Here is a 26,386-nt window from a genome sequence, read left to right on the forward strand (position 1 = left end):
TCGTAGCCTTGAATGGATGGTGATATTGTTCATATTTTTCATGTTGTTCATTTATCTTCGTGAAGGTCGTAGATGAGGGCAGTTGGGCAGAATTAGGTGATGAGAGTCGTTTTACCGGTTGATTGAAGATTCTGAGTGCATTTTCGTTAGACTGAATTACATAGCGATGTGTTGAAAGACGCAGACAGCTATTAATAGATGTGTTGAAAGATGCAGACAGTTATTAATAATGTGTTGAAAGATGCAGATAAATGTGACGAATGTTGTGTTTAGTCAGACAATCTGTTCCAATCAACTATGCTGCATTTAGTGCATACAGTAATGCAGATATCTTAACATTGACTCAGTACCTAGAAATAGTAATTGAATCTCTGCCGAAGACTTTGTAACTCACCAGCAATGTCTGAATTTAGTTGCAAATATTCGAGTCGCCATTCCTACAGCGAGACGCATACTACATGAAAACCGTCTCGCTATTCTTGAGCATGGAAAATTTTTGTTAGTATTCAGATACTCTATACATCTATTTACAGGTTATTTTTCTTGCCATCAATTTGATTGGTGGTCTTAGGTTTCTTGGGACTTCTCAACTGGTTCACATAGTTAGTGGCTCCTTGCACGTCCTTTTTCATATCCTGAGCCTGGATTTTCCACTTGTAGAAGAATCCGTGTTTGGCCCGCAACTCTTTTCTCTTTCTTTCAACCTCTCTATTGACTATACCGACCTGCTCGTCGTACGGAATGCCCGCCTCAGCCTCAGCGATGGTCTCTTTGCCAAATAAGAAGTCAAATACACGCCCGTCAGACCAGAAGAACCCCTTTCTGTCAACAATCCAGTTCCTTGACTTGGCGCCCGTTTCTTTAAGAACAAAGAAGAACATGGAATTATCGGCGGTTCCGTAGAACCCTTTTCCAGTCCATACCCGGGCAGTATGTTTTCTGGCTATCGAGCTAAGTGGAAGAGTGATCACAGGTGTAGGTGCCCCAGGGAAAAGGGGATATGACGTGAATTTGACATGCTCGACTGGGCCCGGCAAATACCACATTCTTCTGACCAATCTAGTTGGAAACTTTGCAAACCCGGTAGCAGCTACCAATGCAATCACACCGAGAGTAGAGTACTTGATGAGCGAAATGAACCATTCACGTTTTCTGATCGGCTCACTAAGCTCCTGGTCATTTTCTTCGTAATCTTTGTTAGCCTGGAAATACGCATATTCCAAAAGAACAAACCCATAAACAGCGAACACGAGCGAACAGCAGAACGATGCTAAGAAGTACAATCTGTGCGGTTCGGCTTCGTAAATCAATTCTGGTTTCTGTTTATTCTTCAAAATCTGAACCACTTGTCTGAATGAATATTTCGGTCCAACCTGGGGAACTCCAGGTCTAGGCAATAACGTAGGAACAGCTTCTTTACCGAGTGGAAATTTTGGAATACGACTTTTCAAATCGTTCTTGTGTTCGGCCTCTCCTGGTATATGGTGTTTCATATGCTTCCATTCTCCACTAGTTGGTAGGTCCTTCTTCGGGTTAAAGTCTTCTGGTAAATTCGATTTAAACCGCTGGGAAAGCGACAACCCTAGCATATTAACCTTCAGGTATCTGAAAGGACTGGCTCTAATACCATATCCTATCCTTGATAATAGCATATTTGTCTGTAAGAGTTAAATATCAGAGTTCATCAAATCTCGAAAATTTTTTGGATCGCTTTTATTTATCTGACTGCTACACAATTTTCAATCAAAACTTCTTTCTTTCTTTTTTTTGAAATCATGTCTAATACATATCATATGACTCGTCTATTATACAACTTGTGGCTGTAATAGTTGTATGGATGGCTCAATATGAGTGAACAGAAGCATGAGAAATATTCTCTATTATATCATTATTCAACCTATAGAAGGTTCTACTTTACATACTATACAACATAGATAGATCACCTACCTTTCCTATTATTCTTAAAGTTATCATTTTTCTTCTTCGTGGGTTTGATATTGGTTTCTGCTCGCTTCAATTGAACTGGATGTTGCCCAATATACTTTCCGTTCATGTCCTTGAATGCTTGGAAGTAATCGTCTGGGCTTTCAAAAGCAACGAACCCATATCCCTTGTTCTTGCCTGTTTTGCTATCAACTGGAACTTTTACTTTACTGAGTGTTTGATATTTTCCAAATGCATTAGCTAATAACTCATCTGTAGCATCTGTCCCCAAATTTCCGACAAATAATCGAAAATGTTTTGGATTCCATTCCAATAGGGACGAATCCTCCCAAGTCTTGCCTCCGCCAGCTCGTTTCACTGTCTTTTGTGTCTCATTTGAACCTTGGGTTGTAGTAGACTTTGGTAATACCTTAGTGATGTTTGATGGTTGGTTTAAAATTGCATTATGCAAATAATTTGCCGGTTGTCTACCAGCTGCTAAACGACGATCCGAAGATTTAGTTGTATTTAGCTTTGACTTCTTAATACCATTACTATTATTCATTATTGCTCAAGTATTTGACCTATTGCTTCTAATTTTGCATCTGAGAGTATATTTAGTGAGGTGCTGAAATTCTCGATGAGATCAAAATAATTACGCTTTTAAAACGTCCATATAATATACCAGCAGCATGTTTATATTATCAAAGCTATCGGACTTAGTTCGTATACCACCTCATACGTTTAACATTCCGATTCAGGAATCTATAACAAATGAATTAAACAAAAAATTTGCAAATAAAGTCATAAGTAATCTTGGTCTAGTAATATCACTTTGGGATTTAATAGATATAAAGGATGGATTGTTAAAACCAGGAGATGGTGCGTCTTTCGTAGAAGTCACGTTTAGATGTGTTGTCTGGAAGCCATTTATCGGAGAGGTTTTAACTGGTTGGGTTAGTGAATGTTCTGCTGAAGGAATCAAAGTTAAATTAGAGTTCTTTGATGAAATTTTCATCCCTAAAAACTATTTCTTCGAAAACTGTTTCTTTAAGCCAGTAGAAAAGGCCTGGGTTTGGAAACCCGATGATGAGACGGAGTTGTATATTGATATTAACGAAAAAATTAGATTCAGGATCGAAGAGGAAATTTTTGTCAATATCAAGCCTAAATCAAGTAGCGAAGCTTTTGGCTTAGAAGAACCTACTAATAAGGCCCCTCCATACGCATTATTGGCTTCCTGTCAAAGTGATGGTATGGGTTGTGTTTCATGGTGGGATTAGTTGTGTAAAATATATACGTTTAAGATACAAAGGAAATCTTTTAATAGAAATTTATTATAATGTAAATAATGTAAGTAATTAATCTAGTTATATTGCATATATTGACTGGTAGAACTGAACTTCATGTTACCCTTGATAACCTTCTCGACAGATTTTAAGAAGTCCTTTTCATTGGCAACCTTTCTTCTAGCTCTGATAGCAAACATACCTGCTTCTGTACAAACAGATCTTAATTCTGCACCGGTAGCATTTGGACACAATCTAGAAATTAATTCCCATCTTATATCCTTCTCACAACTCATAGTCTTTGAATGAATTCTGAAAATATTAGCACGTCCTTCCAAGTCAGGCAAGGAGAATTCAACCTTACGGTCAATTCTACCTGGTCTTAATAATGCAGGATCCAACGTATTAGGTCTATTTGTGGCAAACATAACTTTGATATTACCTCTTGGATCGAAACCATCTAATTGTGTGATCAATTCCAACATGGTTCTTTGAACTTCGTTATCACCACCAGCTCCGTCATCGAATCTAGCACCTCCAATGGCATCAATTTCATCAAAGAATACAATACATGCTTTTTTAGTACGTGCCATTTCGAACAATTCTCTCACCATTCTAGCACCTTCACCAACATATTTCTGAACCAATTCCGAACCTATGACTCTAATAAATGTGGCATCAGTTCTGTTGGCGACGGCCCTGGCACACAAGGTTTTACCAGTTCCCGGAGGACCATACAACAATATACCCTTTGGTGGATCAATTCCTAATTTGACAAATCTTTCGGGTGATAATAATGGCAATTCAACAACTTCTCTCAATTTTTCAATTTGGTCTTTACATCCTCCCACATCGCTGTATGTCACATCAGGCTTCTCTTCCACAGTCATCATGGTCACTGATGGGTCAATTCTTGGTGGTAATGGCAATTGAATCTCGTACTTCTGTCTATCCACACCGACTCTCATACCTTCTTCTATATCTGTAGGAGACACCCTTTCACCCAATCCGACCACAAATTTGGCAATTTGCTTTATATTAATAACATATTTGGATTTATTATCAGCGTTTTGAAGTAATCCCGCTTGCGGGTTAGGGTTAGTCGCTTCAATGATCTTGGTACATCTTGCAACTTGTAAAGGCTGTTCTTCCGACATCCTTTGCTTATCTCCCATAACATCCCACAAGTGTGGAGCGGCCAACCCAGTATCACTTTCTTTAATACCAATGTTTTCTTTTATTCTTTCTTCGATAGTCTTCAAATCCTTTTCGATTTCCTTCAATGATGATGCATATGGCGCTGCACCGTATGTTTTCAACACCTGAATATCTCCTTCACTCAAAGGCTTAATTTTATCCTGAGATTCGTCGTCCTCATTTGGCGCTACATATTTATCCCAATCGGCTTTTGGGGGCATCTTGTATGTGTTTTCGAATGTATAATTCTGTTACTAAGTGGAGAATGTTAGAAGATCAATAGTGGCAACGATCTTGTATTTGCCTTCACGTAATTTGGGTGGTGGTTTTTTGTGTAACACACGATCACATACTTTATAGTATGGAGTCTTCTACTACTAAACACTGGAAATCTAATTCAATAGTCTTATATATTACTAATATAAAGAGTTAGATGAATAAATAGGTTGCTAAATAACAAGTTGTAATTTTTTGACTTCGTTTAGTCCTCGCCAAAATAAAATATTAAAGAAAAGGTGTTGCTAAGTGAATTGAACATTCAATTCCAAAATGAGTCAATGATTACCTAGTAAGCACGGACAGTTGGTGGAACAGGTTTACATTCGTTTTCATCTAATGTTGTTTGAATAACATCTCTGTAATCTAACTTAACATCGTCACCGAAATTAGTTTGGTAAGACAAAGAGTGCTTCCACCAGTTGGTATCGTCTCTGTCTGGGTAATCTTCTCTTGCATGGGCACCTCTAGATTCCTTTCTGGCAGCAGCAGAGGCAGCGGTTTGGGTGGCACAGGTTAACAAGTTTTGTAATTCTAAGGTTTCAACCAAGTCAGAGTTCCAAATCATGGATCTGTCAGTAGTACCAACATCGGAGAAGGTCTTATCGACTTTACCGATGTTTTCAACACATTCGTCTAAGGTTTCTTGAGTTCTGAAGACAGCACAACCCTTTTGCATAGTCTTTTGCATTTCCAATCTGATTTGGGCAGTAGATTTAGGACCATTAGCGTTTCTTAACTTGTCTAAGTTTTCAATCGATTCCTTACCGGCATCAGCAGCTAATGGAGATAATGGAGTACCTGGAGTCAAAGAGTCTCTAATAGTGTGAGAAACAGCTCTACCGAAAACAACTAAATCTAATAAGGAGTTAGCACCTAATCTGTTAGCACCGTGAACAGAAGCACATGCGACTTCACCACAAGCTAATAAACCTGGAACAACCTTATCTTGACCGTTTGAATCCTTGGTTAAGACTTCACCGTTATATTTAGTTGGAATACCACCCATATTGTAATGGACGGTTGGTAAAATAGGGATTGGTTCCTTGGTGACATCAACACCGGCGAAAATGTGAGCAGTTTCTGAAATACCTGGTAATCTTTCCTTCAAAACAGATGGTGGTAAGTGGGATAATTGTAAGTACATGTGATCCTTTTCTGGACCAACACCTCTACCTTCGTTAATTTCCATGGTGATAGCACGAGAAACAACATCTCTACAAGCTAAATCCTTAGCGGTTGGAGCGTAACGTTCCATAAATCTTTCACCTTCAGAGTTGACTAAGAAACCACCTTCACCTCTGGCACCTTCAGTAATCAAACAACCAGAACCATAAATACCGGATGGGTGGAATTGAATGAATTCCATATCTTCTAATGGTAAACCAGCTCTGGAGACCATAGCGTAACCATCACCAGTACAGGTGTGAGCAGAGGTACACGAGAAGTAAGCTCTCCCGTAACCACCGGTGGCCATAACAGTCTTGTGAGATCTGAATCTATGTAAAGTACCATCTTCTTGGTTGTAAGCCATAACACCTACACATGCACCGTCTTCCATCAACAAGTCCATAGCCATGAATTCAATAAAGAAATGGGTGTTGTGTCTCAAAGCTTGACCGTACAAAGAATGCAATAAAGCATGTCCAGTTCTATCGGCAACTGCACAAGTTCTGTATGCTTGGCCTCCCTTACCGAATTCCTTGGATTGACCACCAAAAGCTCTTTGGTAGATTCTGCCTTCGTCGTTTCTCGAAAATGGGACACCGTAGTTTTCCAATTCGTAAATCGATTCTGGTGCTTCTCTGGTCATGTAGTGAATAGCATCCTGATCTCCTAACCAATCCGAACCTTTCACGGTATCGTACATGTGCCAGTGCCAGTCATCCTTGTGCATGTTACCTAAAGCTGCGTTAATACCCCCCTGTGCTGCCACAGTATGAGATCTGGTAGGAAACAATTTCGAAATACAAGCAGTCTTGAACCCGGCCTCGGCTAACCCAAAGGCTGCTCTCAAACCAGCACCACCAGCACCAACAACGACACAGTCATATTCGTGGTCAATGACATGATATTTTTTTCCCATGTACTTAGCAGTGTTGAGATCATTACCTTTAATGTTGTCCCCAATGGTTTGTAACTTAACACATGAAGATGTGAAAAAACGTTTATTATTTGAAAACTTAGTAGCAGCTAATGCTGAACGGCGTAAGCTAAGCATTCTGGATAAAGATGTTATCTTTTCTTTTGCTTCTGAATATTTAAACCTATCCTTTTAAGATTGAACAACCTGAATTGAATAATTTTCAGTTTACTTACTTAAATGCTTTCCCGGGGCCCGGGTGTATTCATTTTTCCCCATATAGCCAATCAAATTTTTTTCATTTGTCAATTTGTTGGAGCCGAAGCGAGAATGTCGTGAAGAGATTGACGATGTCGCAAAGTCGTCTGGAGAGTCTGGAGAGTCTGGAGAGAGGTGTAGGGATGGATTAGGCGTGGCTTGGTGGAGGTCCAGGAGTTGTCCGGTTGTCCAAGGGTTGTCCAAGGGTTGTCCTAGGATTGGATTACTGTGAATTGAAAAATCGGTATTACTGAAAATTGGTACTACTGGTTTGAGAATGTTCATGTATAAGCTATATTTGAGGACACATGTAAGAGTGTGTACTGTATTATAGACACTATCGTATAGACGACTGTAACGTAGATGGTATGTATTATATTGATGACTGTAACGTAGATGGTATGTATTATATTGATGACTGTAACGTAGATGGTATGTGTTATATTGATGACTGTAACGTAGATGGTATGATGTATAGACGACTGTAACGTAGATCGAATGATGTATTGATGACTGTGTAGATGGTATGTATTATATTGATGACTGTAACGTAGATGGTATGTATTATATTGATGACTGTAACGTAGATCGTATGATGTCCACTTCTTCGAGTAAGGACTTTTTGTCTTCATGGGGACACGAAAACACATTGAAATGCAAGAGTTTGAGGTTCAAGCTGCCGAGCGAATCGATGCATGCATTGACCTTGGATATGAATGGATGCTGTTTGAGCCTGTTCTGCGACAAGTATTTGAGGAGATTAAGCATAAGCTGAAGGTTGGAGTTGAAATCGGTCAATTTGAGTGTGAGGTCGCTCTGAGTATTGTTTTTGTTGACGTGGTTATTGCAGACGAGCAATAAAAGCTCGTACAAGGAAGAGATGTTGTACTTGATCACATTGAAAAGCTTCGTGTACCAGAACAACGAGTTAACCGACAACAGCACCTGAGGCTTTGAGTTGGATGTAGGCTCCGATATCAACAATGTGAACGAGTTGGACAAAAATTGCAATGTGAACTGGAACGACTCGCTTGCCGAGAGCTGGTCTAATTCTATCAAAAGGTAGTAGTAATTGAGGTTCACCAACGATATGTAAGCCTGGAAATTTGTGTCATTGGAATACGAATTGTGGATCACCAGGCTAGTAGAAACCCTCCAGTTCTCGAGGTCCTGACTTAACTCTTTGACCTTTGCCGCGTCGCTACAATCTCGCAACTTCAAATCCAATATCCTGTACTGTAGTTTGTGTAAATGTATGTCCTTGACGATGCTGGCACCCGACTCGTCATCGGTGAAGGTTTCAGCGGATGGAATTTCGAGCTTTATGTACTTAAAGTTAGGCAATTGACTCGGTTTATGTAGTAAAATATTCAATTCACTGTCGAGATTGAAAATAGACCAGAAAATACGTTTTTGTTGGTTTTCATCTTTGGCCTGAGGTTTATAAAAGTCCAACGCAATTATTATCCTGCTGATAATACCATTCAAACCCCAGCATAACTCGACATTAAATATTTTAATCGCATATATTGTTAATAACATTAATAATGTCAAATTGGCAAAGTCTTCTTCCTCATCGTTATTTCCTCCAAAATTTAAGATTCCTATTATAGATTCTATAGCCTTTTCACTGAAATACTCTCCGAAAAAGCTTGTGTCGTTATTATAATCGTAGATGATACATCCAACACTCATTAGTAAATAGACGTCCAAGTTTATAATCATTTCTCGTTCAAAGTCAATTTTCTTGAAGTTTTCCATAAATTTTTCTTTATTTATAAATGGATACATATTTCCATAATTGTGAAAGTAATTCAACACAAAGCACAATGCTAATTCGTTTTTAATGGCTTTCATCGTTATAAATTCCTCTTTCAAGTTCGTTTTCTGTTGTTGTTTTAATGATTTTAATGCTAATATTTCTGACATTGTTTTCTCCTTAGGTGTGTCCTTGCTCTGGCCTGGACGTGAAATTGGTTTTTTATGTCTTGTCTGTATTTCTTTGAATTGGTCTGGCGCTCTGTTAGCTGCCTCTCCGGACAACAATGACGACACTGTCACGAGCTTATGTACAACCACCAGATCATCGTTCTTCCCCTTACTTCTGGAAGAACTATCGCTTTTCTCATTCACTATATGGAAAGTGGGCGATTCAGTTTCAAAATTCACTCTATCGTCATATACCTTTTGGTTGGTCTTCTTCCGTCTCTTGTTACTTCTGTCGATGTATGCACAGCTAGCACCTGCTTTCGTACAATTCTCACACTCAGGATACAATCTCAGGCACTTCTTTTTCAATTTGTAGCATCGGTCACAATTAAAGGAATGATGTGTTTCGGGAAATTCCACTGCCTTCATACTGGCAGAATCGGTACTATCTGCGGATTCACCCTGCGTTTGGGTCTCATACACTGATTCTTTTTGAAGTGGCTCACGTACATTCGACTGATTCAGATGAATAACGGTACCGCTGCTAGTATTGTTCCCATTTAATTTGAATTTACTAGCAACAGTTCCATTTCCCATCAGTTTTCGGTAATAGAAATCCATTACAAATAATCCCCAATATATATTTGTCCAGTTTTAACTAATTCAATTTATTATTTCGTTTTATGAACTAGAACAAATAAGATAATTCACCTGATATGAGTTTTCTTTGCTTTTATGTTTTATCGAGTCAAGAAGTTCAGTTATTAATGCCTGAAATATTGCCTGACGGAGTCTTTTTTTTTGCTTAGTGAGCGGGCCCGTTGAAAGTGGTCACAAAACCGCTGTCGGCTTTGCACCAATACGGTAACAATATAATAGTTCTAATACCTATATAAATGACTTCACTAAGTCTTCTCTTGCTACAAAAACATATATAAATACTTTCGAGATATCGTATTATGACTATGTACATTTTATGAGACTAAAATTATGTATGTATTAAGCAGTTTGTGGCTCTAATTCGGATTGTTCGTGTTGCTGCGATTGTTGTTCTTGTTGTCTTAATTTGGCAAATTCTTCAACAGCTTTGGCTCTCAATTCATCCAATAATATGGTTTGGTCTCTTGGGTTGAAGGGTGGTAAGCTGTCATGTTCGACCAAATCAGATCTCCAGTGCGAGTCTTCACCTTTTCTCCATAAACTCTCCCATGTTAAAGTGGTGCCTTCTAATTCGAATTCATCTATGACATGTGCCAAGTCGGCCACTGCTTCTTGCGAGTATGTTGGTCTGTATTGGCCGGAAAACCACACGTTACCTTCGTCGTTCTTTTTTCTCATCGCCTTGGCTTCTTTTTTCTGCACCACATCTCTCACTTGTCTTAATTGAACCAACCCTTTGTACGCGGCAATGGCGTATTCGTAGTTTTCAAAACTGGCTACACACATGATTCTCCATAAATCGTTTCTTCTGCTTGGCTTCCTGTTTTCCCAGTTTGGTCTGGTGAATTGCTCGTCAATTTGATCTTGGTGGAACGCTGGTACCTGCGAATACAAAACTTGTCCCGAAAACAAATTCTTGAACATGTACACTTGTGGAGCCATGTTTAAGTTAATCAAGTCCTGTTCGGTCTTTTCTCCCTTGGCTATTCTAGCTCCTAAAATTTTACGGGTCTTGAGATGATCTATAAGATGCTTTCTCATCCTTTTTTCGGCTCTCATTCGCATTATAGGCATCTTGTATTATATTTTTCTCGGTTTGTTTATCAATAGGTACTATTATAGATCCCCTTTAAGTCGAATACTTCATTCAATCTATCACTCTTTGACGCTGAAAATTTATTACCGTGCTTTGTGAAAATTAAAATCGTGTCCGACTCAAAATCTTTTTTCACCTCGATCCACGTGATGGCCATATCAAATACACCTTAACCTAGTATGGCTTTAACTGATAGGATACTTGACGTTATTGGTAGATGTTAATGGAATCAGTGTGCATTCCTTAGAAATAGCTGCAATGTCTAGTTTCATATCTTCCTTTTTTGGTTGCATTCCATTTATTATAACCTTTATATTTATATTGACATGGGCATATACATTCGTATTTCGTCAGAACATAGTACAGACATATTCAGTACGAAATAGCATACCCAAAAGACAAATCAATGAGTATATAAGACGAAATATCAACGATACTTACGGGACAGGATTGGTTGAAGTTAATATGGAAGGGGTTGAAGATGATGAATACACAAATATTGATAAGCCAAATATGCGTGGAGAGTATAATAGTACGTGGAATCGAATTATTGGGGCCGTATTTAGTCTCAGTTTTTCGTTTAGTGTGGAGTTGATCATTCTCATGATGTGCGAGCTTATTGATGTATTTGACGAACGGGCGAGGTTGTTTTGCTTTAAATTCATTATCACTTCGTTGGTATTTCTCTTGACGTGCATCCAACCGTTCATGATGATAAGTTTATTCCTCAACGAGGAGCTCATTCCTGTAACACAGAGTAACTTGAAGCGTACATATACGGTGGTGGCATATTTGGGGTGGTTTTTTATACTTCACAAGTGTGGTGACCTTTCGCAGGCATTCACTCCGGACAAGAGTAGCTTGGGGGCAAAGACGTTGATAGAAAGGAAAATCAACGAAATTTCTATTGCAGGAATCACAACAATGGCCATACTATCAGGTGTGGGTTCCACGTCTACGCCGTTTAAGGTATTCTCTATTAAACAAATGCGTTCATATTTTAAGAACGATGGCCTTTATACCACCAATAAAGGTAGGGTAAATGAGGCAGATATTAATAACTTAATCCAGTCATATAACCATACTACTTCTTTGATAAACAAGAGAAAGAAGGAGTTGAATAAATTACAAGTTGCAAATGGTGGTACGGTCTATAATCTACCAAATACTTCATCTGATAACTTCCTCCTGTATAACAGTCACAAAATTAGCGACCTTGGTGGGTCCCCCAAAAAGAATAAATTAGGAGGGTTACTTAATAAAGTGCAGTCATTTGCTAGTTTATCGAGTCTCTCGTTAGACAGGGAAAAGCTGGAAGAAAAAGAGTTGCGAAATGAGATTGATTCTATGATATCCTTGAGACAACACATTTATAATGACCTAGTTAAAACACTTTTTAAGTTTTCATACGAAAGAGATCAATTACAAAATAAGAATAAACTATGGGTTAAAGCAATGAATATATTTAATGTTGCATTTGCCTTATACTGCGTTTATCGGATAATTAATGTTTTCATAATCAAGCAGGTTATATTATTTTTGAAAACTCCAAATCAAGACGAGTCCGGAATTATTAATGACTACAATGACGAAGCTGTTACCAACACTGATGCGTTAGCTATTACAATTTCCAAATTAATTCTATCAACAACGCAATTGTCGATGCAAGAGACTCAGTTGGTTAACCAGATCAGTTTAATATTGTCAGGAAGTTTATTCATTTGCTCGTTTTCGAATGTCTTGAAGACATTTCAGTCCTTCACCAAATTTTTTCCGTCAATTACCAAAATTTCTGCCACAACCAAAGATTGGTTGAAAAACTTAGTTATCACAGAGTTACTAGGTATTTATGTAATTTCCACGGCAATCCTAATCAGGACCAATTTGCCAACAAATTTGTCTAACCAAATTTCAAAAATACTTTCACTAACAGGAACTTCGTCGTCAAATGCTTTGCTAACCTCCGCAAAAGAAGTCCAATTTATAGACGACTGGTTTGATAAGATATTTGGCATAGCATGTGCTTCCACTTTAACTGTCTTTGTCATAAAACTATTTTTAGATGATGAAGCGGATGATATATATGACGAAGAGATGATGCTAGAAGATAATGCCACTTCTTCTTCTTCTTCTTACAAAACTGCATAGTTCTTAATAAACGTTACCAATTTTCCCTCTCCGTTCTGCAGCTTACTCCATAAAATAATAATTGAGAAAGTATTTAGCACCTCCTCTCTGCCCCCTCTCCATCCAGGTCCAAACATTATAAGCCTTAATTATGATACACATGGAATTCATATAAGCACTTCCTCGTAAACATTTTTTCTCGGGTTGCACCTTTTCCGTATTGTTTTCCGAACCTAGTATGTGATTTTAGTGCATATGAGCAATCGTTTAGAAAAACTAAATCCGATATGTGCACCAAGTCCGTTCGACATATCTGAACGGTAACAAAATCCATATAGTAAATCAGAAGAAAGCCTTGATGTAAACCTAATTTCGTGCTACATAACTAAATAAACTGCCGAATACGCTAAGTAATCAAAGGCATTGTATGATTTATATTCTAAAGGCACAATTCTTTTTCAGTAGATCAGAATGCGCGATTCGGACAGTTTAATGTAGATTGCGGAGTAGAACAATGTACCAGCAGTTATGCAATTTGGCATATGAACAATTGCGGAGACATATATATATATAGAGAGAGAGAAACATATTTCGTTAAATCTTCTTATCGAAAAGGTGAGCAAGACGACAATTAGACTAGGATTATGTCAGTACTTCAACTTACTAAGCAATCGCACAACGAACCTTACAAGTTTAGGATCAATCATGAAGATGCGCAAGCTGTGCTAGGACCCTATGCAAAAACTCCCGAAAACGACACTTTACCGGAAATTCACACAAGGTCAAATGTTGCTATATTAGGAGCTGGTTTCTCGGGTATAGCATCTGCATTAGCATGTTTGAAGAATTTGAATGAGACTGATTTTGTCGTATTTGACAAGCACGATAATTATGGTGGTACATGGTATGCCAATACTTATCCTGGTTGTGCGTCAGATATCCCAGCTGTATGGTACTCATTTTTCAGTGAGCTTAACAATAACTGGAGTAGATTACAACCTCCACAATATGAGATGGAGGAATATATCTTGACTGTATGCAAGAAGTATGATTTATTTAAGTATGCTAAGTTCAAGACTATCATCACTGCACTCGATTATAACGACGAAGAAGGTACATGGACATTGACGGGTAGAAACCTTACCAACGGACAACTTATAAAGCATACATCAAAAATTATTCTTTGTTGCCAAGGTGGTTTAGTGACTCCACAACAATTGATTGTTCCAGGAATTGGCACCTTCAAGGGCGAGTATCTCCATTCAGCCTTGTGGGATCATAATGTTTCTTTCAAGGGAAAGAAAGTCGTTGTTGTTGGTAATGGGTGTTCTGCAAATCAACTTGTTCCAGCGTTGTTAAGGGATTATGAACCTGAGAGCATTGTGCAAATAGTGAGGTCAAAGCACTACATTATGCCACCTCTTCCGAAGTTTGTTCATTTTACATACAGACTTTTATCATTTTCACGAGTAGGACTAGTTTTTGTTCGTTGGTTGATAGCTTTCTTTGCTGAAGCTAGATTTCCCTTATACAAGGGTAACGGTATCTTGGCAAGAATAGTACGTTGGGTTAACACGCAATATTCATTACTTTACATGAAATCGACATGTCCCAAAAAGTTTCAGCCTATGGTTATTCCTGATTATAAGATTGGATGCAAACGTCTTATATTTGATTACTCCTATTTACCCTCATTGCATGATCCTCGTGTAGATGTTACAAACGAATCCATCGATCATGTCGATGAGCACTCAGTAGTCTTGAAAAATGGTGAAGTTCTTGAAGCTGATATAATTGTTGCTTGTACAGGATACGATGTTCTTCAAAGTTTCGGTAACTATAAGATAAAAGGACGTCAAGGTACTGATGTTTCCCAAGTCTGGAAGGAAGAAGGAACTTCTGCTTATGAAACTATTCTTATCAGGGACTGTCCCAACTTATTTATGATTGGAGGTCCAAATTCTGCTACAGGTCACTCATCTGTTGTTTTGGCGATTGAGAATGGATGTAAATATTTTGCCAAAGTGGCACCAAAGGTCTTATCTGGGGCATACAAGTCTGTTTGTGTCAAGACCCTGAGCTACTACAACTGGTTCCATACTACCCAAAAGGAATTAGCCAAGTCTGTGTTTGGAACTAAGTTTGGTGGATGTGCTTCATGGTACGCAGAGGGGGGAATAAATTCCACCACGTATCCATACTCCCAGGTGTCGTACTGGTGGAGAATGAGACATCCAAAGTGGAATGACTTGGAAGTTGAAACCCCATACGACTTGAACAAGGCAGGATCGAAGACCAAGGCCGCATAGAAAATTCACTACGTACTTAGGTTATGTAACTTACCGTATATTTATTAAATGAGCCATACCATAACTATATAATACTAAACAACCAGTAATCAACGCTGGAGTCGTAATAAATAAGAGAATGCAAAAAGGAGGAGTTAGCACAGGGAGCTATTCTTGGTGTTAACCAACTTACCCTGCCAGCTGTAATACTTACTCATGTCAACATGATGTTTCCTACCGTTGTTGGCCTCGTACATCGAGCACCCGTACATCGAAGCGTATGGAGGCGTGTATAAGTGTAGCGAAACAGAATACTGGTCTGGAAGTGGGTTGGAGATCTTATGGAGCCCAATAGCGTCCGAAATGTAACCCACCTCACCGCGACGCATCACGGTCTCCTTTTTAGGATCTAAATGGTGTCCTTCTTCTGTGGGTATATCATAGAGCGATTCCTGTAACGATCCTTTCAAGATCTTCATGCAGCAATGAGCGTTAGCGTGGTCGTGAATAGCACTGGCCCGCTTAGGACTCCAAACCAAAATAAGCAAGTTCGCATTCCCATTGATATCCACAACTCCATTTCTAGTGTACGGTCTCGATTGATCGTGGAGCGCATATTTCCCCCATTCCTCTTCGTTCGACTCATACTCTTCCATCACCTGTTTCACCCTTTCGATGTCAACGTCTTCCGACGCGAGCCCTTTGCCCGATAAAATCACCTTCAACTTGCGTATCAACTCCCCAAGTTCATTATCAGGCACTTCGTCTTCATTCACACTCTGTTTTTCTTGTTTCTCGCCCTTTTCCTCTTCTTTTTTCTTATCCTCTTCCTTTCTGTAATCTCTGTTTAGTGGCTTCATATGACTTCCACAAGTAGAGCCCCCCGCTCCTGACACCTTGTGTCCTAATTGATTAGCGACTAACATATTAGCTGTGTGTTTGTGTATACCTTCCAACTACCTTGTGTTACACTATGAAAGAAAATAAACTAAATTTACCTATTCAAATCCAGGTATTTGTTTGATATCTAACTACTTTTCCCCTCGTACAGACGGAAAAATCCTTCTTTATATATTTAGTACCGATTTCCCAAACTTAAAATCGTCGGCGGGCCCACGAACGGACCTTGGTCACAAATTGAGCAAATAATTACCATATTGGGTAAAATTGGTTGACACACTTGTTTTTTTTAACACGTCATCGCCCGCTGGCCCAATACGACCGTCCGATAGGCGGGCGATGCATAAACGGACCTAACCCTATTGGGCGCAGCGGCCCCATTGGTTGAGCGGCACTTTCCGTATTTGGAATTACGACCGTCGTCTATTGCTCATATCTATTTTGGGACTACAAGTGATTGTCAAGAACTGCTACGACCGCGTAAACAGGAGTGGTAATTGGAGGAAGCATGTGTTCTAGTCCTGCTATCTGTGTTCGTGTCTTGTTCGTGTTTTGTTGATACTACATTTGCATTCGATTCATGGTTTCGTTGCTAGCCGCTTCCCATGTCAGCATCCCTCCTTTACTCCCGAATATGTACGTAGTATGTATGGCTACATGTATGTCCCTATATATGCTCATATACGATACGAATGCCGTTGCGTATTTGTATGGTAGAGCATCGGTAAAAAGCGCATTTTCCGATTTGTGCTCACTGCGCTTGGTCATGGAACCAGGCATTTTGACTCTCACAAACGGTGTTACATCGCCGTAGTGAAGAAGCTGCCAAATGTATATTAAGGGTGCCTTTTCCATGTAGAAGCCACAACACACCTACCTATCAACTAGTCTATCCACTTTGTTAACTAATCTGCTAATTGGTCTCTTCACCATCACTTGATCAGACTGATTACATAAGCCGCAATATCTGGTTTGAGTCATTCCTACTACTTAGTATCAGACCTATAACGTATTATACGTATTACGCCGTATCAGACTTATTAGACATATAAATAGTTATTATAATAGTTGTGATAATAGAAAAAAACAACATACTTGAAAGAAAAATCGCTAATAGAAGAGTGAAGATTTATGTCATCGAATTCAACGGTCATTTCAAACACAGCTTCAAAGTTGGAGCCACAGTTGACGAGATGCGATGAGACGAATACGAGTGCTATTAGACGTCTTGGACATGCAATCGAACAAAAATTAATCAAAGGGTTCACGCCAGCTTATTTTGTGACCATCATGGGTACTGGGGTGTCGAGTGGTATCTTGTACAATTTCCCTTACCCTGCGAGATGGCTCGAGATTTGTGGGTACATAATGTTTGGCATCGCAGTGATGTTTTTTATTCTGTCGGTTATATGTTTTGTGGTGTCGATGTTACGGTATCCAGAGAAGTTCAAAGCTTATCACAGTGATCCGGCCGTTGCTCCGTACATGGGGTGTTTGCCCATGGGTTACAATACGTTGGTAAATTTTCTATATTACATCACGGGAACGGGATGGATCATTGGAATCTGGGTCTTGTGGTGGATCTCAGTGATTCTATCGTTGTACACGGCATGCGTGGTGTTCTACTGTGCATTTCTCGCCAAACGAAAATCGGGTGCCAATTACTTAGATCCAAAAGAATTGCATGCCACCTTGTTGTTGCCCATCGTCACCCTTACGGTCGCTGCGCTGTCCGGTAACACATTTGCTTTAGACTTGCCGTCAGTCGACTTGCAAGTCACCACAATGATTGTGAGTTACATCTTGTGGTCCAACGCCATCTCATTGGCCGTCATTATCATATCCGTATATTATTGGAAGTTGTTTGTATATAAAATACCTCCTACAAAGCTTGTATTCACAAGCTTTTTGCCCATCGGTGTTCTCGGCCAGGGTGCATTCTGCATTATGTTATTTGGCAATAACGTGTATAACTTAATTGTCGAACACCATAGCACGATTTTATCGTCTCATTATTTACATTTCCCAGGGGATCTTGATTTTTCTTCCGTTAACTCATTAGCGGTTGGAATTTCGGTTGGCCAAGTAGTGTTGATTGTATCAGCGATGATGTGTTTGTTTCTCATCTCCTTTGGATACTTCAGCACATATATCGCTGCCGTATCGTGTATTTCAAAAACACTGCCCTTCACCAAGAACTACAATATGGATTGCGCCTACAATCCATCGAACCTGAATTCTTTCAAAAAATTACTTACAGGGTTTATTGCATTCAACAGAACCTATTGGGCAATGACTTTCCCTCTAGGCACCATGGTTCTATCAAATAATGAATTATCAAAGTCTTTCGGTGGTTTAAGAGCTTTCCGAGTCATGGCCACCTTATATGCTGTGGCATTGTTAATTATAACAATTGGTTGTATTTGTGGAGTACTTTATAAGATTGTATGTTTTGCAAAATATACCCTCTACGGTACATGCTACGAAAAAATCTAATAATCTATTTTTGCATTTAATAAATCTAATATAATAATGAAATTATTTTATTCTATTGTAGGGCGTTCACTTATCTATATTGTCGTTTGTTGATAAATACTCTCAACAGCACTCTAGATAAAACATTAACATGGGATCGTAACTATTTATTGGATTACTCGAGTCAATTTAATCCTGTATTAATTGCAATATCAAGACTTAGCATTACTAATATGTTCGTAATTAGGGGTATTGTGTACATGGAGAATATTCTCCATCTATGAAATCCCTAAGGCTACATTTATTTGAGTTGATAGCCGCGGAAATATGGTTTTCTGCTTTCACCCCAATTCCTCCCAATATCTACTTTGATTTTAATGACATGACAATTTAATGTAATCAAACAATAGGTTTATATGACTAATACACTGATGCTACTTTTGAATAAATTTATAAAACCGCGTAACCTTGCTGTAGAATAAACTCATAGGACAACTCGGTTTTAGCACCATCCGAAATTTGAAATCCGCCCAGCCGAAGCAGCATTATGTTGTCTTCCAATGCAACAGGTGAAACTCATCAGAGCTCTGAAAGAGAGAAAGATTTAGAAATATACGTAAGAGATTTGAAGGGTAGTATTATTGGACGATTGTGCTACGAGGTAGACCAAAAATTGATCAAAGGCTTTACGCCTGCGTATTTTGGGACAATTATGGGAATTGGAGTTTCGAGTTGTGTTTTATATAAGTTTCCATATCCATCAAGATGGCTCGAGATATGTGGGTGTATCATATTTGGGGTTGGGGTGGCATTTTTTCTTGTGATAATTATATGCTTTGTTGCGTTTGTATTGCGATATCCAAAGAAATTTGCAGCCTATACCTGTGATCCAGCTATAGCACCCTTCATGGGAGGCTTACCTATGGGGTTCAACACTTTAATAAACTTTGTTTATTACTTGACAGGGAAGGAATGGATTATAGGTGTATGGGTATTATGGTGGATGTCGGTGATTTTGGCTTTATACACTGGGTGCGTCGTATTCTACGCTGCATTTATTGCAAAAAAAGAGTCGAGTTCCAATTACTTGAATCCAAAAGACATAAATGCTGCACTACTTATGCCTAATGTCGCTTTCACTGTCTCCGCATCTACAGGCAATTTGTTGGTTGTAGACTTGCCTTCTCTCAACCTTCAAATCATCACGATGATCGTAAGCTATATCTTGTGGTCCAGTGGTATTATTTTAACATTCATAATCTTGTCAATTTACTATTGGAAATTGTTCGTTCATAAAATACCTGCTACCAATCTTGTCTTTACGAGCTTTTTACCAGCTGGTGCTGTTGGTCAAGGTGCTTTTTGTATTAATTTATTTGGTAATAACATGAATAACTTAATCGTCCAACATCACACTACGATTTTATCGTCTCATTATTTGCATTTTCCAGGTGAACTTGATCTTTCTTCGGTAGACACATTAGGAGTGGGTATCTCGATAGGACAAGTTGCTTTGTTAATGACAGCAATGATGTGTTTGTCTCTTATCTCGTTCGGGTTTTTCAGTACTTACATCGCTATAATCTCAAGTATTTCAAAAATACGGCCCTTCACGAAGAACTACAATCTAGATCATACTTACAAGCCATCAACCCTGAACTCTTTTACGAATTTATTTACTGGTTTCATCAAATTCAATAAGTCATACTGGGCCATGACTTTCCCATTAGGTACTATGGCTATATCATGCAACGAGTTATCAAAGTCATTCGGTGGATTGAAGACACTCCAAGTAATAGCCACTATATATGCGGTTGCATTGCTAATCGTCACCATTGGTTGTATATTTGGAGTGATGTATAAAATTGGATATTTTGCTAATTATGCACTTTATGGTACAAACTATGAAAAGTTTTAATTCTCTAATTACATATGAATATAATTAATACAATATAACGTTCTCAGTATACTCATCAGGCATGAACAAGATCGTATCATCTCCAAATTCAATCTAGAGGGAGTGAAAGCCTGTTAATAATTATTGACAATACTATAATCTACATTCTCGATTTTCTGAGACCAAATTGAATATATTCAGATATAACAACTTATAAATGCTGCAAAATACGGAGCGATCATTTCAAAGGTTTTCTTGAGTGTTAACAGTCGGTTTCTTACATTCAACTTACTTATGGATTATGTGCTATGTGCAACCAATTACTTATCGTTGTATTAAAGACTATATTCTCATTTCTACTACTTCCTAATTTGGTTTTTGTCTTAAGTTTAAAGATGAGGTAGTACGCATATTAAACTTTAATTTACATTAAGCTTCGTAGCATTACCCCAGATTAATTGCACCATATCCTGTGACTGATGTTAGTATCGCGAATATCACCATACAAGGCTCTATTAATGCGCAGAACATTGAATAGATCTGGAGTATTGACTACTCTTTTATAGCTACAAATCCGCGGAATCTCATTCCCTTCTATTTCGTCATCTATCACGATTATTCTCATCATAAATCCTTAATTGAATTAAACTATAAATTTGCAGTATTAAAATATTGAAAAACGAATAGCCTATATAGAATGCTAACGATACGAGAATAGTAGAGAATAATCACACGTATTACTATCACACCAGCGAATTCAATTCTGAACTGGATCTTACAACATTACCTTATTGCGATGTCTTTAAAATCGTCGGAAAGCAACGAAAGAAATTTCAAAGGATCAGATTTTCCTATAAGCAGAGAAGAATCGAACCCAAGCGTTCTAAAGCGATTTGGGCATGAAATAGACCAAACCTTGATCAAAAACTTTACCCCAGGTTTATTTGTAACTGTTATGGGTCCGGGTGTATCAAGTGGCATTTTATATAATTTTCCTTACCCAGCAAAATGGCTCGAAGTGTGCGGTTGTATTATGTTTGGAATTGCAGTGATATTTTTGATTGCAACATTTACATGCTTTGTTGCATCTCTATTGCGATATCCCCAAAAATTTGCATCATATACCAGTGATCCTAATGTTGCACCTTATATGGGGTGTTTATCAATGGGATATAACACGTTGGTAAATTTTCTTTACTACTTGACAGGGAAGAACTGGACCATCGGTATTTTCGTTTTATGGTGGATAACGGTGGCATTGGCATTGTACACATCATTCATTGTATTCTACTGTTCCTTTCTTGCTAAGCAGAAATCAAGATCCAATTATTTGGATCCAAAAGATTTACATACGACTTTGTTGATGCCCATGGTTACTCTTATTGTGTCTGCATCTACAGCAAATCTATTTGCTCTTGACTTACCGTCCGTTAGTTTAAAAGTCACCACCATGATTATAAGCTATATCATGTGGTCCACGGGCATCATGATGGCAGGAATAATTATTTGTGTGCATTTTTGGAAGCTATTCGTATATAAGATACCTCCCACAAATCTAATCTTTACTACATTTTTACCTTGTGGTGTTTGCGGTCAAAGTTCCTTTTTTATTCTTTTATTTGGCAATAACGTTCATAAGCTTCTAGTTGAATATCATCAAACTTTATTACTGTCTCATTATTTGCATATTCCTGATGGCATCGATATTTCTTCACTTAACACTTTAGAAATAGGCATTTCTATGGGCCAAGTAGCGTTGATCATCACCGCTATGATAGGTTTATTCTTACTCGCGTTCGGTTACTTTTGTACCTATATTGCTGTGATCTCATCCATTTCTAAAATACGACCTTTCACCAAACATTACAATGTTGATTGTGCTTACAATCCATCAAGCCCGAACCCTTTTACAAGGCTATTTAGAGGTTTTATTGCATTCAATAAAACTTATTGGGCAATGACCTTCCCATTGGGTACAATGGCTTTATCTAATCATCAGATTGCGGAAAGCTTTGGTGGTTTGGAAGCATTTCGGATAATCGCTACAATGTATGATGTGTCTTTGGTTTTTATCACGATTGGTTGCATTTGTGGGGTGGTTTATAAAATTATACGCTTTTCAAATTGTGTCTTCAAAGGTATAAGCTATAAATAATGTTGAATTATTCCATCTAAATACATATATAAAACTAAGTAATTCAATATGTAATATATCCAATATTCTTGAAGTCTTTGTTTGTAGTATAGAGATTTCACTAACCAAAAACGCGCAATATTTATAGAAGTAATTCATTGATTTACCTTCTTTTATCGTCACTTCAACAATGAATTTATCTATTACTCTACCGACTAAGGCCAATCAACTAGAGAAGTATGAGGATCTTGATAAGTTCTTGTTCCATTTGCATTCGTCTCCTGTGAGGGATATTATATTTTTTGATGAATCCATATTAGGGTTCATCGTTTTAAAGGCACCGCTTAATACGCAGAACTATAAACAATCTAAGGTATTTCTTGATATATCAATTGTACTGGCAGATTTGCTTAAATCAAAATCAGATATCGAAAATGATAAGTTTAATTCCAGTATTATAAATACAACGTTGGGGTCTGATGACATTATCTTTCATGGTGAAAATAACGATCATCACTATATAATATGGAAGTTTGAAGTACCTGTTACATATCCGAAGAAAAAGGTCAATAATCCAAACGTACTGTTTTCATGTTTCATAAGTGATAAAGAAGCAAAAGGTACTTCGGTTAGTAGAGACAGTGGGCCCATTGCTGACAAGGCCTTAGCCAATTATAAGCCAAGCTATTCTAGAAATCTTTTATCAGAATTGAATAATGAAGCTAAAGGTTCTGAATCCAAGTACCTATTGACTATAGAACCGGATGTGCAAGAAACCCAACCGTCAATAATAATTGATGAAAAACTGGCATCGATTTCGAAAGCTAGTTTAAGCATACCTGTATCAGTTTCCTTAGTGATTAAACTAAAATCTACGAAGCCTGCAGGAAGAAATAACATTCTACTATCTTCTTTGAATATAGAACTGTCAGAAGAACTAATAAAGCTTTTGAGTGAACTGAAAGACGACTATTATTTTAATATATTGAACTTGTCACTAGACTTTAAAAATGGAACGATTGACGAATTTAACTCATTCAAAGATAAATTTCCTATGAGTGTTAAGCTAATCGATTCAGTCAGTTTGTCCTACAGACTTGTAAATAATGAATTTTTAGAGAAAGATTTGAAACAATTTGATAACACCTCAAATATGAATCAATTTTCAAAATCGATTAACATAAGGCTTACGTTACAAGTTCAGAAGTTCATTCCAGATTTAAATAAATTTGAAGATATAAGTAATATAATAACGACTAACTGGTCGCCATTTTTGGATTTCAGTATAATAGCACCTCCGATTAATAATTCATTGAAAACCACAACAAACTATTCTCAGTTTCAGTCACTGCCAAACTCGCAACCATTTAAATATAATAATATCAGGAAACCCAACTTGCTTAAACCAAAAGGTCTGTCATCGCAAGTATCTATTACCAGTGGGAATCAAATTAACACAGGGTTTTCAAATTTTAATATACACGGCTCCAAACGATTTAATAAGTCCTTGATTTCATCATCTTCATCGTCAGTTACTGTCAACTTAACAACTAGCAATAACTCTACATTATCTGGATTAAAGCTAACGTTTCAAGGAAAGCTCAATTTAAAACTAGGAGAGATTGTCAATTGGAATTTACAAGCAATTAATAATTCACCCAATAAATTAAATTTATCCTTAGTTGTCCAGAATCCAATAAATCTAAATTATGGCCAAAAAAATGCTAATAATTCTAATAATACGTCATCTTCCAATTTGTTGACTTCGGCTTCGGACAATAAAGAAGTACTAGTATACAATAAACTTCAACTCTTTTCGTTGTATCATTCTTTGAAATTGAATACCAGTGGAATTATAATTTTAGATAATGACATAAGAATAGGACCTTTAGAACCTAATAGTGTTTTCGAAACAAGTCTCAATCTTATTGGAATATCTCAAGGCATTTTTAATTTAGATGGTATCAAAATATTTGATACCTCTAGTGGTGATGGTTTGGATTTCGGTAAATTAGTGGAGGTTTTTGTTGTTTAACTGCATTCATTACATAAATATATTAAATCTATAGACTCACGTTTTATTTAATTTAATGGAACTGTTTTATTGAAAAATTTTATAGGGTCTAACTTATCTTTCGATTGTCTGTGGTATTCTTTGAAATGTCTCATGTAATTATTCAAGGGTTTGGATGATGCCGTTGTTTTCGAGCATTCCGTCCCCACAATTGCATAACAGCATGGACATACAACACCACACCTTTCATGTTCATGGGCTTTTGTTCTTCTTCGGGTATTTGTCTTTTTAATAATATAAATCCCATAATATAATGGGTTTGGAGTTAAGTAATTATCGGTATATACGCCATGTGTTAAGGCAAGATGTTGTGAATACGTTGAAGTTTTTAAATTTTTAAAGTTTATGTCTGGACAATAGGGGCATAATCCACATCTTGTCTCATTAAATGGAAGGTCGTTTGTTTCGTCTATCTCAAACCTTACATACTGTGGTTCGTATGGCTTAGAAATATGAAAGTTAGGATTTAATTCATAACCGACATTTTTATATAAATTTAAAATGGAATCAAGATTCTTCCTGACATATCGATTCCTCTTGATGCAACAAATACTATGTTCTCTATTAACTTTCAATTCTAATAGTTTATTTCTCAATAAGTCTTGGAAGTTGTATGGTTCTTCGTTTTTCGCAACATTAATTAATTTATCACTAGTTTCAAGATAACTCTCTATATCAACATCATCATAGCTGAATTCCCTTTGGATACGGGGTCTATTCTTACTTCCTTTAATAAATCTTGATCTCTTGTTCTTCAACGTATACATACTTTCCTTTTCAGGCGAGAACGGGCCTACATTAGATTGACAATTTACCGATGCAGAGCAAGAATTTATAATAAAAGAGGGATTAATGATATTAGGAGACGCCATTTCTATATCTTGGTTTCGATTAGAATATGTATAATTAGGCATACTGTTAATGTCTTCTAATTTGTTGCATGGTTGTGAGAAACTTGGTAAATCAATAGGATTTGCTGATGAAGTAAAGATATCTTCTTCATTCCTATCAGTTAATTCGGACCCAAATAGCCTACCATCAATAAAACAGCTATTAGCTTCTTGTTTAATAAAAGAACCAATGTTTTGGCGAGTCCCACCAAAATATTCATCTCTTTCCTTAGTGATGGGCTCAAATACACCACTCGAGGAAGTAAATTCTTCCAACTCAAATTCGAGAACCAAATTATTATTTCTATCAAATAATTCCTTGGGGGTCTCTTTCTTTTTAGCAAATGTATAGGGTCTTCTAATTTTATTATTATTCTCCCATGTATCAATTTCTCGGACTTCGTACGATCTTGGTTGACGATCACGATCCAAAACTGAATCGTGATTGAAATAGCCAAGAGGCTTTTCCTCAACAAAATCATTGAATGAAAAGGTTGTAAAACCTTGTCCTTGTGAATGATATTTCTTTTGTGATGTATCTATAGTTTTAAAGCAAGATTCAACTATAGTACCAAACAGATCCTCATTAGAACTGAAAAATTCCTCAGTTAAAAAAGAAGAGGGTGTAGCCATGGTACTATCATTTAGAAAGTTGAAATTCATATTAATTAGCAATAATGAATAGTGAAAGCAATATATATATTAAGAAAAGTTGCAATTATTACATTTTCTACGTCTGGGTATTTGTGGATGCAAAAAAAATGCAGCTTTGTTTAATTTAGGAAATTCTCGTGACATTACCGATTCATATTAATTATAACTCCACTCTTATTTATGTAGTTTAAAGGTGGTACTATTTGATGATAGAATCTAAAGGAAGTTACGTGAAA

General features: G+C 37.4%; 15 protein-coding genes across 15 annotated transcripts; 7 read left to right on the forward strand and 8 right to left on the reverse strand.

Moving 5' to 3' along the window:
* Positions 1 to 527: 527 nt before the first annotated feature.
* On the reverse strand, positions 528 to 1,652 carry AC631_04783 (uncharacterized protein; the record flags this gene model as incomplete). Its single annotated transcript, XM_015613612.1, has 1 exon — positions 528 to 1,652. One exon carries the CDS (start codon positions 1,650 to 1,652, stop codon positions 528 to 530), a length of 1,125 nt encoding a protein of 374 aa, XP_015465546.1.
* A 287-nt stretch (positions 1,653 to 1,939) lies between these two features.
* On the reverse strand, positions 1,940 to 2,488 carry AC631_04784 (uncharacterized protein; the record flags this gene model as incomplete). The annotated part of the gene is made up of 1 exon (XM_015613613.1): positions 1,940 to 2,488. One exon carries the CDS (start codon positions 2,486 to 2,488, stop codon positions 1,940 to 1,942), a length of 549 nt encoding a protein of 182 aa, XP_015465547.1.
* Positions 2,489 to 2,615: 127 nt separating this feature from the next.
* AC631_04785 (DNA-directed RNA polymerase III subunit) lies at positions 2,616 to 3,206 on the forward strand (the record flags this gene model as incomplete). Its single annotated transcript, XM_015613614.1, has 1 exon — positions 2,616 to 3,206. One exon carries the CDS (start codon positions 2,616 to 2,618, stop codon positions 3,204 to 3,206), a length of 591 nt encoding a protein of 196 aa, XP_015465548.1.
* An 83-nt stretch (positions 3,207 to 3,289) lies between these two features.
* RPT1 (proteasome regulatory particle base subunit) lies at positions 3,290 to 4,630 on the reverse strand (the record flags this gene model as incomplete). The annotated part of the gene is made up of 1 exon (XM_015613615.1): positions 3,290 to 4,630. One exon carries the CDS (start codon positions 4,628 to 4,630, stop codon positions 3,290 to 3,292), a length of 1,341 nt encoding a protein of 446 aa, XP_015465549.1.
* Positions 4,631 to 4,974: 344 nt separating this feature from the next.
* SDH1 (succinate dehydrogenase flavoprotein subunit) lies at positions 4,975 to 6,906 on the reverse strand (the record flags this gene model as incomplete). The annotated part of the gene is made up of 1 exon (XM_015613616.1): positions 4,975 to 6,906. One exon carries the CDS (start codon positions 6,904 to 6,906, stop codon positions 4,975 to 4,977), a length of 1,932 nt encoding a protein of 643 aa, XP_015465550.1.
* Positions 6,907 to 7,590: 684 nt separating this feature from the next.
* AC631_04788 (uncharacterized protein) lies at positions 7,591 to 9,576 on the reverse strand (the record flags this gene model as incomplete). Its single annotated transcript, XM_015613617.1, has 1 exon — positions 7,591 to 9,576. The coding sequence occupies one exon, from the start codon at positions 9,574 to 9,576 to the stop codon at positions 7,591 to 7,593; it is 1,986 nt and encodes a 661-aa protein (XP_015465551.1).
* Positions 9,577 to 9,954: 378 nt separating this feature from the next.
* AC631_04789 (mitochondrial 54S ribosomal protein mL67) lies at positions 9,955 to 10,689 on the reverse strand (the record flags this gene model as incomplete). Its single annotated transcript, XM_015613618.1, has 1 exon — positions 9,955 to 10,689. One exon carries the CDS (start codon positions 10,687 to 10,689, stop codon positions 9,955 to 9,957), a length of 735 nt encoding a protein of 244 aa, XP_015465552.1.
* Positions 10,690 to 11,176: 487 nt separating this feature from the next.
* AC631_04790 (uncharacterized protein) lies at positions 11,177 to 12,859 on the forward strand (the record flags this gene model as incomplete). The annotated part of the gene is made up of 1 exon (XM_015613619.1): positions 11,177 to 12,859. One exon carries the CDS (start codon positions 11,177 to 11,179, stop codon positions 12,857 to 12,859), a length of 1,683 nt encoding a protein of 560 aa, XP_015465553.1.
* A 623-nt stretch (positions 12,860 to 13,482) lies between these two features.
* Positions 13,483 to 15,147, forward strand: AC631_04791 (flavin-containing monooxygenase; the record flags this gene model as incomplete). Its single annotated transcript, XM_015613620.1, has 1 exon — positions 13,483 to 15,147. One exon carries the CDS (start codon positions 13,483 to 13,485, stop codon positions 15,145 to 15,147), a length of 1,665 nt encoding a protein of 554 aa, XP_015465554.1.
* A 134-nt stretch (positions 15,148 to 15,281) lies between these two features.
* Positions 15,282 to 16,052, reverse strand: CDG1 (Cdg1p; the record flags this gene model as incomplete). Its single annotated transcript, XM_015613621.1, has 1 exon — positions 15,282 to 16,052. The coding sequence occupies one exon, from the start codon at positions 16,050 to 16,052 to the stop codon at positions 15,282 to 15,284; it is 771 nt and encodes a 256-aa protein (XP_015465555.1).
* A 1,105-nt stretch (positions 16,053 to 17,157) lies between these two features.
* On the forward strand, positions 17,158 to 18,522 carry SSU1 (Ssu1p; the record flags this gene model as incomplete). The annotated part of the gene is made up of 1 exon (XM_015613622.1): positions 17,158 to 18,522. One exon carries the CDS (start codon positions 17,158 to 17,160, stop codon positions 18,520 to 18,522), a length of 1,365 nt encoding a protein of 454 aa, XP_015465556.1.
* A 526-nt stretch (positions 18,523 to 19,048) lies between these two features.
* Positions 19,049 to 20,419, forward strand: AC631_04794 (TDT family transporter; the record flags this gene model as incomplete). Its single annotated transcript, XM_015613623.1, has 1 exon — positions 19,049 to 20,419. The coding sequence occupies one exon, from the start codon at positions 19,049 to 19,051 to the stop codon at positions 20,417 to 20,419; it is 1,371 nt and encodes a 456-aa protein (XP_015465557.1).
* Positions 20,420 to 21,194: 775 nt separating this feature from the next.
* On the forward strand, positions 21,195 to 22,553 carry AC631_04795 (TDT family transporter; the record flags this gene model as incomplete). The annotated part of the gene is made up of 1 exon (XM_015613624.1): positions 21,195 to 22,553. The coding sequence occupies one exon, from the start codon at positions 21,195 to 21,197 to the stop codon at positions 22,551 to 22,553; it is 1,359 nt and encodes a 452-aa protein (XP_015465558.1).
* A 169-nt stretch (positions 22,554 to 22,722) lies between these two features.
* On the forward strand, positions 22,723 to 24,567 carry AC631_04796 (uncharacterized protein; the record flags this gene model as incomplete). Its single annotated transcript, XM_015613625.1, has 1 exon — positions 22,723 to 24,567. One exon carries the CDS (start codon positions 22,723 to 22,725, stop codon positions 24,565 to 24,567), a length of 1,845 nt encoding a protein of 614 aa, XP_015465559.1.
* A 47-nt stretch (positions 24,568 to 24,614) lies between these two features.
* On the reverse strand, positions 24,615 to 26,129 carry AC631_04797 (DUF4451 domain-containing protein; the record flags this gene model as incomplete). The annotated part of the gene is made up of 1 exon (XM_015613626.1): positions 24,615 to 26,129. One exon carries the CDS (start codon positions 26,127 to 26,129, stop codon positions 24,615 to 24,617), a length of 1,515 nt encoding a protein of 504 aa, XP_015465560.1.
* Between the last annotated feature and the right edge of the window lie 257 nt (positions 26,130 to 26,386).

Source organism: Debaryomyces fabryi (genome assembly GCF_001447935.2).
Source record: "Debaryomyces fabryi strain CBS 789 chromosome Unknown contig00142, whole genome shotgun sequence".
In the NCBI taxonomy this organism is placed as follows: domain Eukaryota; kingdom Fungi; phylum Ascomycota; class Pichiomycetes; order Serinales; family Debaryomycetaceae; genus Debaryomyces; species Debaryomyces fabryi.